General features: G+C 31.7%; 7 protein-coding genes and 1 non-coding gene across 8 annotated transcripts; 3 read left to right on the top strand and 5 right to left on the bottom strand.

Moving 5' to 3' along the window:
• Positions 1-67: 67 nt before the first annotated feature.
• On the bottom strand, positions 68-140 carry NAEGRDRAFT_t441. Its single transcript has one exon. It is a non-coding gene; the product is annotated as a tRNA-Met (tRNA).
• Positions 141-539: 399 nt separating this feature from the next.
• NAEGRDRAFT_70030 (N-acetyltransferase camello) lies at positions 540-1,025 on the bottom strand (the record flags this gene model as incomplete). Its single annotated transcript, XM_002674632.1, has 1 exon — positions 540-1,025. One exon carries the CDS (start codon positions 1,023-1,025, stop codon positions 540-542), a length of 486 nt encoding a protein of 161 aa, XP_002674678.1.
• An 889-nt stretch (positions 1,026-1,914) lies between these two features.
• NAEGRDRAFT_70029 (uncharacterized protein) lies at positions 1,915-2,667 on the bottom strand (the record flags this gene model as incomplete). Its single annotated transcript, XM_002674631.1, has 1 exon — positions 1,915-2,667. The coding sequence occupies one exon, from the start codon at positions 2,665-2,667 to the stop codon at positions 1,915-1,917; it is 753 nt and encodes a 250-aa protein (XP_002674677.1).
• Positions 2,668-3,048: 381 nt separating this feature from the next.
• Positions 3,049-4,728, top strand: NAEGRDRAFT_50697 (uncharacterized protein; the record flags this gene model as incomplete). The annotated part of the gene is made up of 1 exon (XM_002674710.1): positions 3,049-4,728. The coding sequence occupies one exon, from the start codon at positions 3,049-3,051 to the stop codon at positions 4,726-4,728; it is 1,680 nt and encodes a 559-aa protein (XP_002674756.1).
• A 253-nt stretch (positions 4,729-4,981) lies between these two features.
• On the top strand, positions 4,982-7,017 carry NAEGRDRAFT_58650 (uncharacterized protein; the record flags this gene model as incomplete). Its single annotated transcript, XM_002674709.1, has 2 exons — positions 4,982-5,112; positions 5,609-7,017. 2 exons carry the CDS (start codon positions 4,982-4,984, stop codon positions 6,990-6,992), a joined length of 1,515 nt encoding a protein of 504 aa, XP_002674755.1. The 3' UTR covers positions 6,993-7,017.
• A 1-nt stretch (position 7,018) lies between these two features.
• On the bottom strand, positions 7,019-10,873 carry NAEGRDRAFT_70026 (uncharacterized protein; the record flags this gene model as incomplete). Its single annotated transcript, XM_002674630.1, has 5 exons — positions 7,019-7,571; positions 7,615-9,406; positions 9,452-9,689; positions 9,730-10,346; positions 10,387-10,873. 5 exons carry the CDS (start codon positions 10,871-10,873, stop codon positions 7,019-7,021), a joined length of 3,687 nt encoding a protein of 1,228 aa, XP_002674676.1.
• A 425-nt stretch (positions 10,874-11,298) lies between these two features.
• Positions 11,299-12,420, top strand: NAEGRDRAFT_50694 (uncharacterized protein; the record flags this gene model as incomplete). The annotated part of the gene is made up of 1 exon (XM_002674708.1): positions 11,299-12,420. One exon carries the CDS (start codon positions 11,299-11,301, stop codon positions 12,418-12,420), a length of 1,122 nt encoding a protein of 373 aa, XP_002674754.1.
• A 275-nt stretch (positions 12,421-12,695) lies between these two features.
• On the bottom strand, positions 12,696-13,747 carry NAEGRDRAFT_70024 (uncharacterized protein; the record flags this gene model as incomplete). The annotated part of the gene is made up of 3 exons (XM_002674629.1): positions 12,696-12,884; positions 12,924-13,660; positions 13,717-13,747. The coding sequence occupies 3 exons, from the start codon at positions 13,745-13,747 to the stop codon at positions 12,696-12,698; spliced, it is 957 nt and encodes a 318-aa protein (XP_002674675.1).
• Positions 13,748-13,827: the final 80 nt, after the last annotated feature.

Below are 13,827 nucleotides of genomic sequence, written 5' to 3'. Positions count from 1 at the left end.
TTAAAATGTAACAGTGCCCTAAATTATTAATACCTTAAAACAACAAACAAGCACCAACGCAAAAAGTTGGGGTCAGTGAGGATCGAACTCACGACCTTAGGATTATGAGACCTACGCGCTACCGACTGCGCCATGACCCCTTCACGTCTTTTCATAGAAAAGTATAGTATTTAAAAATTATAATTTTCTGAGTGTGTTAAGTGAGTGCCTCTAAGGAGTTTAAGTTTGAGCGAATAAAAGGTGGATCTTGAATGGCGTCTTGATTCTTTTCCATTTCAGCAACTTCCTTTTCTTGAACAGCAACAAGACAATAGGCACCATATCCAACAATTCATCATCCAACCCGAATACAGCACAGGATTCGACTCCAATGGAAACCAGGCTAATTATTATTTGATCGCAATCACCAAGCACTCTTCTTTTTTTTTAATTTCCAGAGTTGAATTGAATCACTAAATATTTATTGTAAAAAGTCGAACAGAATTGTTCCATGTGTAAAAATGGTTTATTTTCAATAAATTAGGAATTTGGAAAAATAATTATTTAGATATATTTATTTTCGAGGTGTCAATCATGAATTTAAAAACTGAAAATGGTGGACCAAATCTCAAAACTCCCAAAATTTCAAATCCAAGTTTGCTATACAATCTTCTGGCACCAACCTGAAGTGAACTTGTCTTGAGTATAATTCTATCCATTTCCAATTCTTTAGAATACTTAAAAACATGTTTTAATAGAGCAGTAGCAACACCTCCTCCACGATATGAGCTTTTCACACTCATTCTTCTAATTTCAAGCATTTTCAAAGAGGTATTCTGTACTCGGTCACATTCTTGAATAAATTCAGCATCTTCAAATGCATCTCCTGGATAAATCCACTTGTCAAGAGCAACATGTCCAACAATTTCTTCTCCATCTACAGCCAAAAAGAAGTTATTTTCAGGTTTTTCAGAGTTTTTCGAATAATAATTAAATAAATCTCCCAATTCATTTGAATTTCTACTTTTCGAAATGTATTCATTCATGTGCTTTACTATTTCTGGCACCACAAAAAGTTTTATAAATGAAAAACTTAATCCAATTAGAAAGAAAATAATTGAAATGAAAAGTAATATTTTGATTGCTGATACTTGAAATGTACCAACTTTCAAAATCATGCCAATCAACCACCAACAAATGCACAAAACAGACCAGACAGCAATATGAATTTTAAATCCAAAATAATCCTTAAACAGTGCCATCCAAGAATTAAATTTCACAGTATGTAATAATCCATCACCAAATAATAATCCAATAAATTCCGAATATTCATTAAAATAATATTTTGGAATTCCATCAATCATACCATTCGTGAAAATTTTATGAACTGTGGATTGAATTTCCGAGATGATTTTGTCATTTGAGGAATGCTGTAGTCTTTTTCCAATTTTCTTTTTATGCAAAGAGGATTGGTCCAATATCCCGAATAGTTTCACTAACGAAAATCTTCAACAAGATTCTAATAAGAACATGTTAGATTCAAGACACTTGGAGGTAGTCATATGATTAGTAAAGATCTTACTGATATAAAATGATATTACGAAGGTTTTGCTTTATTTCAATAATCGCTATCATATTCTATCACATCATCCTGAATCAAATCTAATTCTACATCCTTGTTCTTTTTTCGAGAATTGGTGTTGTTTGGAATGCAAAATGATAAAAATCTTAAAATGTTCATTACTCTTGGGTTTTCATCTAAAAAATTGTCAATTTGCTTCTTTCTCTTCTTTTTGCTCAATTTCTCATTATGTTCTCGCTCCCATTCTAAATCACTCTTATGTTCTTGAAGTGCTTCTTTAAAATCGAAATCATGTATAGATAAATAATACCTTGCTTCATCTTCACAAACATTACATAATCTCATGAATAAAGTTAAAGTCCATGCTTTCTTTCTCTCTTCATCTTTCGTTTTTCTTCTTCAGTTAACTCTTTCTTTTTGAAAGAATCTTCTGGTGGAAGTTGAGTTGGTTCTGGAATGAGTAGTTCAATCTTATTGTACAATGTTAAATCACTATCCATCATTCTATTTTTCAATTTAATTGCCTCTTCTGTAACTCCATATTTGATAGAAATTGAAATCAATGTTTCACCTTCTTGAATTTTGTGTATTACTAAAGGAGGTAAAATTGGTTCAGCTTTTTCCTTTTCTTCTTCCTTTTTTACAATTGGTGGTAAAATATATTCAAGTGTTTGATTAGATAAATCAGATAAATGGGGATATGATATCACTTGGTCCTGTTCATCTTCAATTAATGGAGGTGCAGAAGGTAAAACCATTGACATCCATGAATCATTATTACTTGCACTCAAAATATCGGATAAGCTTGGATATGAAATTCTTCCTCCTCCTTTAGAAATATCATCAACAGATAAAGGTTTAATATGTTTATATTCCTGAATCTTTTCTTCTCTATTATTTACAATTGATGATTGTGACAATTTTTCCGTACTTGTTGTTGATGAGGATGGTGTAAGAGTGGTGCTAGTCAACTTGTCCCTATTAGATTCAATAACAATTGGAGTTGATTTCTTATGTTTAGCCTCATGTTTGTGATGATTTGGTTTTACTTGAAGCTGATCTTCATCACTACTATACTCAGCAACATCCTCTCTTGTTGCTAACATTTTTTTTAATTAGATTTTCCATGTGTGCATCCTTAGAAACTGAATTGTGCGCTCTATTTTCTTCGAGGAGTTTAATTGAAAGAAGGTTGACTATTCAATTTGTAATGGTCATGAAGGATGTACATTGTTGATTGCAATTGAATTAATGGCCAATAATGGTGTTCATAAGAGTAGTCTCTTATTTGGTTGTTGTTGATTTGACAAAGAAAAAAAATGAAAACATTTAAAAGCCTTGCTAATATTCGATCATCATCATCCAGTGCTGTAAAGCAATTTATTTATTCTCTTCCGAGTAGAAGTGCCACTAATATTGGTATGGTTGGAAATAAAGTTCAGAACAACAGTTTCAATTTGTTGAGAAATGAAAATTTAAATTCAATGATGACACTCAATTATTTGGAAACTAGATCCGAACGTTTCTACACTACAACAACAAGTTTAAGAAATACTAATAACTCTGAAAGCAGCAAGAAGGAAAATATCAAATTAGGTGTTGTTTTTTCTTGGAGTGGATTACATGAAAGGATGAATAACAAATTTTCGGAAAAGTGTGAAAATATTTTGACTACTTCAGTTCTACCAACTTATAATGTAAATAGAGAACAAGTTTTGTCGATAACAAAGCAAAATAGACCTTCTGTAGAACAATTGAAAGAAATTTATCAGGATTGTAATGTTTTGTTGGTTTGCCCATTAACTGGAGGTACAGAGGAATTATTGAGAGATTTAGTCACATTGAAGAAACCAATTGTTTTATTGGGTGATTCATTTAATAATTCATTGGCAAGTGCTCTTGAATTGAGACAATATTTTAGAGGATACATGATTCCTTCATCACTTGTAAATAAGCCAGAACTCATTCATTCAAAGATTGAAGAATTTGCTTCAAAATATGAAAAACTCTGGAAATCATTCTTTAATATGAAATTGGGTTTGATTGGCGATATTTCTCCATGGCTGATCAATGAAAAGGATTTTGTTACAAAAGACATGATGGAAGGTAAAGAAATTGTCACTCCTTCATTCAGATTCCCATTCGTTAGAATTACAACAAAGGAATTGTATGAGATGTTCAAACAAGTTTCAACTGAAGATGCCAAAGAAATAGCCTCACTAGTTCAACAAATGCAAGAACAAAAACTCAACTCTTCCAAGTGTTGTAGCTCTAAATCTGCACCAAATGTTGAACCAAAAGTTGAGGAAAAGACCACATGTTGTGGTGGAGGAAAATGTGGTTCTTCAGAACAACATGAAGAAGATCATGCACATTCTTGTGCTGGAGAAATTAAAACTGATTCTTCTCTTCCAACAGTTCCAAAGGATAGTTTGATTGAAGCATCCAGAGTATACGTGGCAATTCAAAGAATATTATCCAAGTACAAATTGGATGGTTTTACAATTGGATGTTTTGATTTAATTTCTGATATTAACACTACACCATGTCTTGCCCTTGGATTATTGAATGGTATTCAATCACTCAAGTTGAGTGATGGTACTTTTTTGACAATGAAAGCATCAGCATGTGAAGGAGAATTGAATTCATTATTAGGAATGATTATTTGTCAAAAGTTTTTAAACAAATCCCCATTCATGGCCAATATTGTTGATTGGACTCCATCTGAAAATGGTCTTCATGATGAGCTCTTAATTGCTCACTGTACCTCACCAATTATTCCTGGATTACCTTTCGAAATTACCACTCATTTCGAATCTGGTCAAGGAGTTGCAGTTCGTGTAGATATGCCAGCTGTTAATCGTATTGCAAATATTAAGGCAAATAGCATGAATAGCAAGATGGTTGCTGGACTTGGTGCTAGTCAAGCTATGGCTACTCTCATCAAGATGAGAAATTCACATGATGTTATTATTGCTCCAGTTGTAGTATACGATAGAGAAACTTCTCCATTGAGATGTAGAACTCAATTACGTTTAAGAATGCAATCTGTTGAACAATTTGTTGATTCTACATTTGGAAACCATCATCTTTTAGTTTATGAAAACTTTTGGAATGTTAAAGAAATATTTACTGATCTTGGATTCAATGTCATTGAGCATTATTGAACCTACAACAACAAATTGAGAAGTGAATTGTATGACCGTTTTTCAACTAAAAATAAAATTTAAATTTTAAAAAAAATGGTATGTTTATATTATTTTATTAATTGCTGATCATCGTCATCTTGTGTGTGTGGATAATGTTAAATTCCAAATCGTGATCATCACATTGTAGAAATCACAACATACTGTACTCCTTGCTCAATTCGAAAAGTCTGCCCAAACCCGAACCTATTTTGATTATGAATCTGTTGGGGATATGGCTGATGGTGTTGTCAGACTTTTTGAAAGAAATCTTAAGAAGTTGAGTTCTCCAAAGGGTAAACTTATCTACAATGTTGCTGACTTGCAAAAGTGGGTTGACGGATTAACAGATCTTACTTGTTTAACGTAAGTTTCTTCTTCTTCATCAAATAATAATTTAGAGGTGGATTAATACTTTTTTGTATTGTGTGATTGATGGATAATATTATAATAGTTTTGATGATAAAACCAATACCTATGTTCCTCACGACAAGGAATGGATCAAGAAGAGAGTGTACACTCACTTGAAGAAGACTGTCGAACAATCCAATAATAAAAACTAGGCTAGGTGAATACCTAATGATAATTTCAAGTATGTGATGATGATGAATATTTTAATCTTGATGAAATTTAAGTCTGCATTGGACATTTAGTTGCAGTACATTCGAACGGACTATCAAAGCCTCATTAGAATGTGGTAGTGCCATACAATATGATAATTAGAAACCTTCAAATGAATTGTTTGGTTGTGTTGTGTTGAACCAAAGCCTGGCAATTTTTCGCATAAATCACAAAGATCATAATATTCCGCCAAGAGAACAAAAAAAATGCGCACAACCATACATTCAAAACAACCCTGCAGGAAAATTGTTGGATCCTCCAAATTTTTGTCGTTTTTTGTGTTTATCATGATAATCATCTATACTACTAGTGTATATGGAGCCAATTCAATGGTGCCTTCAAATGTTGTTGGAGCAGCTATAGCTACAAGTCCAAATGCTTTTGTATATTCAGGAGCAGGTTCAACATTTGATAGAATTTCTCAAATACACTATCAAGAATGTTTATTTATTATTGGAGATGATTTAAATACCATTAGTGGTACAGATGGACAAGAATGGATGAAAGTTAGTTTACCAATGCAATTAACCTATTCAAATACTACTCAAATGGGTACAGTGGGCTATTTGAAAAGATCCGATATTTATATTTTAAATACTGACAAGACAAAGATAACATCATCAAGTAATTTATTAGAAATTTGTCCAACTATGAGTGATTATTCTACACTTATCACTGTTGCAGATGGTGCTTCTAAATTAATTATTGTAAAATCTAAATCCTCTCAATTATTTAAAAAGAAATGTAATGACCAAACTAATGGAGGTTGTACAAAATCTGATATCATTTCCGAAGTTTCATTTGGTACAATTTTAAAAAGACAAAGTTCTGAAAGTTCTAATGATGGTTGGGTAGCTGTTTTTATTATTAGAGGAAATGGTTCATTGTCATCTTCTCAATCATATGATTCTCTTCAAGAATCTGCATATATCAATGAAAGTGAAACTAAAACTTTTGAAGAATCAATTCGTTCACTTATCTCTGTTACACTTAGACCATTGGCTGATGCTTCTGATTGGACTTTGCATGCTATTTCTCAATTTGGTTCTAGCATGATTGGAGGAAAATACTTGAAGGGTGGTAGAACATCTATGAATGTTGACTATATGGAATCTACAGGATTTGATGCTGCTGGTATAGTTCAATTACTTTATTTAGTTTCCTATTGTAAGAGAATACCTAGAACAATGACAGATATTTTCAATGCAGCTGACACTGAAATTTCTATTAATGGATTCCATGTTGGTGATCTCATTTTCCTTAAATCAAACACCATTGTTACAAACGTAATGGTTTATGCTGGTAAGGAAGCTTCAGGTAATGGCAATGAATTCATTATTGAGGCAACTGAATCTGGTATTAGATTGATGACTGTAAAGGATAGATTAGGATTATCTTCTGTGAGAGACATGACAAAGGGTGCAAGTGTTTTGAATAACCAATACACTATTTATTGGGGAAGCTATTTTGAAAGATCAGTTCAAGACCAAAAGCAAATTATTGAAATTTTGCTCTATGTCTTTGTTTTAGGCACAATTGCTTTGGCTTGTGGATTCTTTGCTGTTAAACATATTTACAAACGTATCAAGATTCATTTCAAGGGTTATAAGAAGCAAACTATTTAATCTAATAAATAATTTATTATCTATCATTACATCCAAGTGATAATATTTCCACTTCCTCTAAAAACATCCTTTTTGGTAGGAACTGATTGAGATCTTGAAGGAGATGTGGAAACATTTGTAACTGCTTTCTTGGAATCCCAGTTCAATAATTCTTTCAGTGAGGATTGTTGGTTTCTATTTTGTACAGCTAATTGAGATCTAGGAGACATTGGTGGAGAAGCATATCTTGGCTCTTGAGGTGTTGGTTCGATCTGTGAAGGTTTGATTACAGAAGCAAACTTTTCAAAGTTAATCTTTTCAGTGTTATCTTTAACTTCAAAAGTCTTCTTCAGTTCATCGCTTGGTATGTGTAAATTCATGTCCTTCAATGCTTTTTGCATTTCATTAATAGTAACAGAGGCAATGTTTTTACCACTGCTACTAATCTTTCTGAATGCATCTCGAGCAGTTTTATGATGTTCTTCTACTTTGCTTAAAATTGCTTGCTTTGTATCTTGAGGAGGTATGCTTTGGTTTCTTCTTCTAGGGCTAGCTGTTGTGGTATCAATTTCTCCTCTTTCAATATTAATTTCAGTTTGTCTTTTGATAATATTAGTTCAAAATGTTAAATATAATCACTTACTGTTTGATATCACTGTACAATTTCTTGGATGATCTCTTAACATCTGTTTGTGGTGTTTGTGACCTTATAACCTTCTTTGGACTTTCCAATCTTTCAGAAACAAATGAGGCTAAACCCTTATTCAAATTTTCCTTCTTATCATAGTTAGTTCTTAATTGTGAAGTGCTCACAATTGTTCCAGTTGGTACAAAACCAACCTTAATTCCAATTGGCTTTTGACTAGTGTTATTATCATCACCAAAAAGTGGATTTCTTTGAGGTGGAGTACTGGAATATCGTCCAGTTCTTGGACTTGATGGTTGAGGAGTGGATGGTTCTTGAGAAATGGACAGTCTTCTTGGTGATTGAGGTTCATTTTGTTGTGGTTCCATATCTGAAACATTGAATGTATCAGGTAGTGGTTTACCTGCACTCTTTCTACCGAGATGTTTCTCAAGAGGATAATCTCCTTTAACTGGTGTATTGTGTGAAATAATTTCTCCAGATCCTATTGTTACACTATTATTAGTTATTCTTCCAAAATTATTAATCTCCAAACACAACAAAGGATCACGAACATCACTCAAATCCAAAATTGTATCTCTTTTGTAATTTCTTACATTTGGAATATTTCTAAATTCAATCTCGTCGCTAGGTAAATCAAATCCAACATTATCAAAGAATTTGTTGTAATCACACTTCCCAGTGTCTATCAAACTTTGTCTAACTGCTCTATCAATCATCCATTCTGATAAATTTGGATTAATTACCTTGAGAGCTTTTTTAAACTTATCAGGAGGTAACCAAGAATTTCTCTCCTTATCAAATGTTCTCATTGATTCTCTAATTTGAGCAGGTCTAAGTGAACTATAGTCCATCAATTCTGATCTTATTTTCTTGTTTACAATTTCATCAGATCTATTAATTACTTTCTTTGGTGTTGATTTAGGACTTCTTTGTTTGCTTTCAGGAAATTTATCCCAGTAAGAATCTTCAACTAGTTTGGAGAAATTGGCATATGATAGTTTTGGATCAGATGAAACAAGTCCCATAATTTGTGATGCTTCTGATTTTGTTACAGTGAATCCCATGTTTGATAACCCATTTGAAAATTCCTCAGGTGTAATATTTCCATCTCTGTCCTTATCAAAATATTGGAAAGCTTGTTGCATTGTTTTTGAAATTTTGATTTTTTCAGAAATTTTCTTAACGAGAGCTCTGTCAACTTCCTTCACCTCTCTTACTTCCTTTGATGTGGATAGGATTTCTTTCTTCTTGATTGTTGATTGAGTTTTTGGTGTTTCTACAGTTTTAGATTTTGGTGTTTCAATAACTGGGGATTGTACAATTACATCTTTGAGTGAGTCGAATATATCAGTTAGATTGATTGGTGTTTGAATTGGTGTTTCCATTTCAGTTCTCTCTTTTAATTTTACAGGAGTTTTAAGATTTTCATCGATATCTGCAATAGCGTGTTGAATATGTTCAAGTGTTTTCATTGGATTTGGTTTCGAAGAATCAATCTTAAAGTCTGGGGATTGTATTTGAGCTTTGTTAAGTATTTTTCTCGGAGATGCTGGGGATTGTTCAAAACTTCCATCTTTCACAGATCCATTCAATGAAAGATGACTATCAAAAGCATTAACATGAGATGTATCGTGAAGTAAATTATTGGCAATATCAAAATAGTCCAACATTCCATCACCGTTTCTATCACATTTCTGCACCACAAAGGTTAATTGATCCTCTGATAAAGTTACTCCATTCTTTGATAAAAACTTATCCAAATCAGAAGGTTTTAATTGACCCATTCCTTTTTACAATTGTAATGAAACAACATTTTTAACATTTTACATACCATCAAGAGTTTCTGTAAGGGATGATGAAATATTCTTATTCTTTTTGAACACTTCCTTCACTTTCCTCAATCCTTCCCTCATATCATTGTTCTTCTTCTTAGTTTCCATTATTTTTTCATATGTTGTTTGAACAGAAGATATACTTAAAGGATTATCGTCAGATTCCTTTTCTGATCCACTAATTTGTCTCTTTCTAGGAGACTTTTCATCTCTTTCCAAAGGTTGACTTATTTTTTTCTAAATATGTTATAAAAAACATTTCAAAATAAAAACTTACACCTCTTTTTTTTGGTCCCTCTTCTGAACCATCATATTCTGAAAATTGTAAAACAATATCTTTTTGCTCGAATTCTCTAAATGGATCTGGAGGTGCAAAAATCCGTGAATAGTAAGTTGGAGATGGTTTAGTTATATCATTGATTGATTGTGTTGAAGGACTTGGTAAGTCTGTACTTAATAAAGTACCTAATGAATCTTTTCTCGGGAATGTTGCCAATCCTTTCAAGTTTGGATATGTGATATTGCTATCTAAAATACATGAAGGAGGTCTAGGGAAACACTTGATACCTCTTAATTCCTCCTCATCAGTGCTTAATTCTGCAAAATTGGTCATAAAAGCATTATAGTCCACTTTTCCATCAAAAGAATGATGAGCTACTTTTTCTTGAAACTTCTCTGCTTTAAATGGATCAACATATTTGGAAATTACATTGTTAAAGTAAGTCTCGTCAACAAGACCTGACCTTAAAGGATCCGAAGATTTGAAATGTTCCATCATTTTGGATCCATTATTAAACACTCTCTTATCAGACTTGCTACCTTGCTCTATTGTAGAAGAAACAATTTCTGATGAAGGTGGAGATGAAATTAAAGAGAGAAACAGCTCATAATTCACTAAGGAAATTGTTAAATTCTTCTGATCTGTTATACATACCTGTTTTACCATTTGAAACGCTTCCTACAATGGATTTAATAACATCTTGATTCTCGAAACACTTTCCAAGAACATTCTTGAAATTTTCAACAGGTACCGAACCACTATTATTCTTATCAATGTTTTTTAAATCCTTTTCAATATTGGTACGAAGAGTATATAGTTTTGATTCAATGTTTTCAACCTTTTTAACTTGAGGCTTTTGGCTAGGGCTTGGTTTTTCTATTGGTCGTGGAGAAGTTTGTTGAGGAGATGGTGTTATATCATTTTGTTTGATTGTCGCCTGCTTTCTTATTGTTCTTGATTCCTCAAAATATCCAAGAAAATCATTATAATTTACCAAGCCTTCATTACTAAATCGTTTAACAACATTATTAATTCCACTTGTAACACCAAATCTTGATAAAACTTTTTTAAATTGTGATGGATCGCATTTCCCATCTTTCCTAGAATCTAACTTTTGAAACTCCTTCCTCAATTGTTCCATTGGATAGAGAGTTTTGTCTTAGTAGATGATGATAATTTAGCCTTATTTTTTTCAAGTGTTTACGCTTGGAATAATAAACGTAACGATCGAAGTTTTACAGCCGTACATACACGATTGGTTCGAAAAGTCCAATTAAGACCATTTGATGCAAATTTTGGGGTTGGTGAATGTTTGGTTCGCAAATATCCTGTTCAAGAACATAGAAGAAGGACCATAGTTAATTTAATTGAAAATTGGATTCCAATCTAAAGACAAATATTGTTGATTTTGATAGCTAATCATCATTCCGATCCAACACTGTCTCCTTCATCAATTATTAATAGTAAATAATATTTTTTAATAAATGTCTGATGAAAAAGCCTGTGGAAGATGGTATTCAAAATTTAATTGGATTTTTCAAACAACAACAATAAAAACAATAAAAAATGCCACCACATAGAGAAGATGAGGATGAATATAGTGATGAATATCAATCTGATGAAAATAATAATATGGTAGATGATGATGAAGAAGAAGATGGAATTATTAGATTTGCTTTTCAAAAAGATGGACAATCATCGGGACAATTAAAAGAAATTCATATTGTCACTCCAGGAGAAATGATTGTAGAAAATGGTAGTAATGTATTGTGTGGACATGGAACATATAGAAATGAAAAGAATCAATTAATTAGTAGTGTTTGTGGTGTAGTTGAACAAGTAAACAAATTAATATCAGTTAGACCTGTTCGTGCTAGATATCATGCTGAAGTTGGTGATGTAATTGTTGGTAGAATTTCAAAGTTAGCAGGTAAAAAGTGGAAAGTTGATGTTCAAGCAAGACAAGATGCAATGTTAGATTTAAATTCTGTAAATATTCCAGGTGGTCAAAGAAGAAAAACCTATGAAGATCAATTAAATATGAGAAGTATTTATCAAGAAGATGATTTAATTACAGCTGAAGTACATAGAACTGATGGATCATCATTACAATTACAAACTAGAAGTTCTAGATATGGTAAATTAGTTAATGGTATAATGATTAGAGTACATCCATCTCTAGTTAAAAGATGTACACAACATTTTCATATATTCCCATTTGGTGTTAGAGTTATTTTAGGTAAAAATGGTTATTTATGGATTTCATCTTCTGGGAAATCAGATGGAGATGGTATGGATACATCTTCAGATTCTAAAAAATCATCAACAAATTTAGATGATTTATTAGCTGCAGCTGAAGGTGATGAAGAAGAAGTTACGAGACCAATTTCAAAATTATCAACAAAACCAGGTAATCCTTTTGAATCAAATAGTTTTATTGCATCAGGTGAAACAATAGATCAAATTTCTATTAAGGAAAGAGAAGCTATTTGTAGAACTAGAAATGCAATCATGGCTTTACAATATCAATTCCTTCCAATTTATCCAGAAACTATTCTTGATGTTTATGAAAGTTCTATTCAAATACCTGTTAAGGAAATGCTTTCAAGAGATAAGATACCTCTCATTACGCAAAATAGTATTGTTAGAGTTCAAAAACAACTTTTAGCTAATGAAAAACTTTTTTAAATTTTGTTTTTTTCATCTATGGAACTATCTAATATATTTTGAATTCTGAAATGTGAACGAAAAGGATATGGTGTCTTTTTCACTTGTCTTTGATATCTTTGTAATTCATAAATAACTTCGAATACCTTCTCAATTTTGTCCCATTTGATCATCTTTACTTCATCTTCTGATTGGAATAAGTAGGAAGATATGTCATTTTGTGGTACAATTTCTTTTAAACATTTAAAGTATGGTGTGCTGTATAATGTTAGAACATATTGAACTCAAAATACATACTAGAATGGAATTATTGGACTATCTAAAAATCTTGCCTTTACCATTTTAAATCTTGTCTTTTTCAAAGTATTTAATCTTTTCAAAAGAAAATCTGGAACAGTTCTAGTATCCTTTACAGATTCCAATGCGTTTGTAATTCCTTCAAGAACTGCGTATAAACTCCAATAATTATTGAATAATTTTAAATTCTTTGCGCGTCAATAATTAAAAACAGTTTCAATACAAACCTCCGCAATACTAATTATCTTTTCTAATTCTTTTGCATAAATATGAGTTTCATCTCCAACCATATCACATATCCATTGAGATAATTTTGAATATCGATTAATTACCGTTGTGGCTTCCCAACATGAATCAATAAGGTAGAGTTCATGGGGTTTCAAAGATAATAACATTGCTTGATCTTGTAATGTAATTTGTCTGGCAATTTCAACATTTGGAATATCATAAAAATCAATATTATTACTCAGAATGTCAAAAGTGTCTGGAGCATAGAATAGAATCTTACTAGTTCCTCCAACTGTTATCAAACCATTAAGCATCATTCGTATTGTTTCACACGATTCAAGATCTAATTTCCCAGTCTTCTCCAAACAATATAACAATTTTTCAAATTGATCCTTAATATTATGATCGAACAGCAAATCTTCATAACTTCCAATCCAATAACTTATTTTCATACCCAAATAAAAACACTTGTCTAGATTTGTTGAAATTTCCTCAATCAATTCATCATGTGAAATGAACAAGGTAAAACAGGAAACAAAACATCGTAAAAACAATTCATCACTACTCTTCATAAATTCTTCTAATAATTGAGAAATTGATTTAACTTTTGTATCTGAATTATCAACATGCTGAATTGGAATTGGTGGATTTTTAATATATTCCGAAATACCATCAAGAACATTGTTTAATTCCTTACTAAATACAGATGATGTTACAACTTGATTTTCTTCTTTTCCTATTTATTAATATTTCATATTATCAATATAAAACTATTAACATTAAACAACATACTCTTAATATTAGTTTCCTCTTCTATTGCCATTATAGTATGATTTAAATTCATCTTATCCAATTCTTGATATATAAATTGAATAACATATTCCGGATTTGAATTTTGAAAAA

This window comes from Naegleria gruberi (assembly GCF_000004985.1).
Source record: "Naegleria gruberi genomic scaffold NAEGRscaffold_38, whole genome shotgun sequence".
Lineage (NCBI taxonomy): Eukaryota > Heterolobosea > Eutetramitea > Acrasida > Naegleriidae > Naegleria > Naegleria gruberi.
This window is presented reverse-complemented; position numbering and strand designations above follow the sequence as displayed.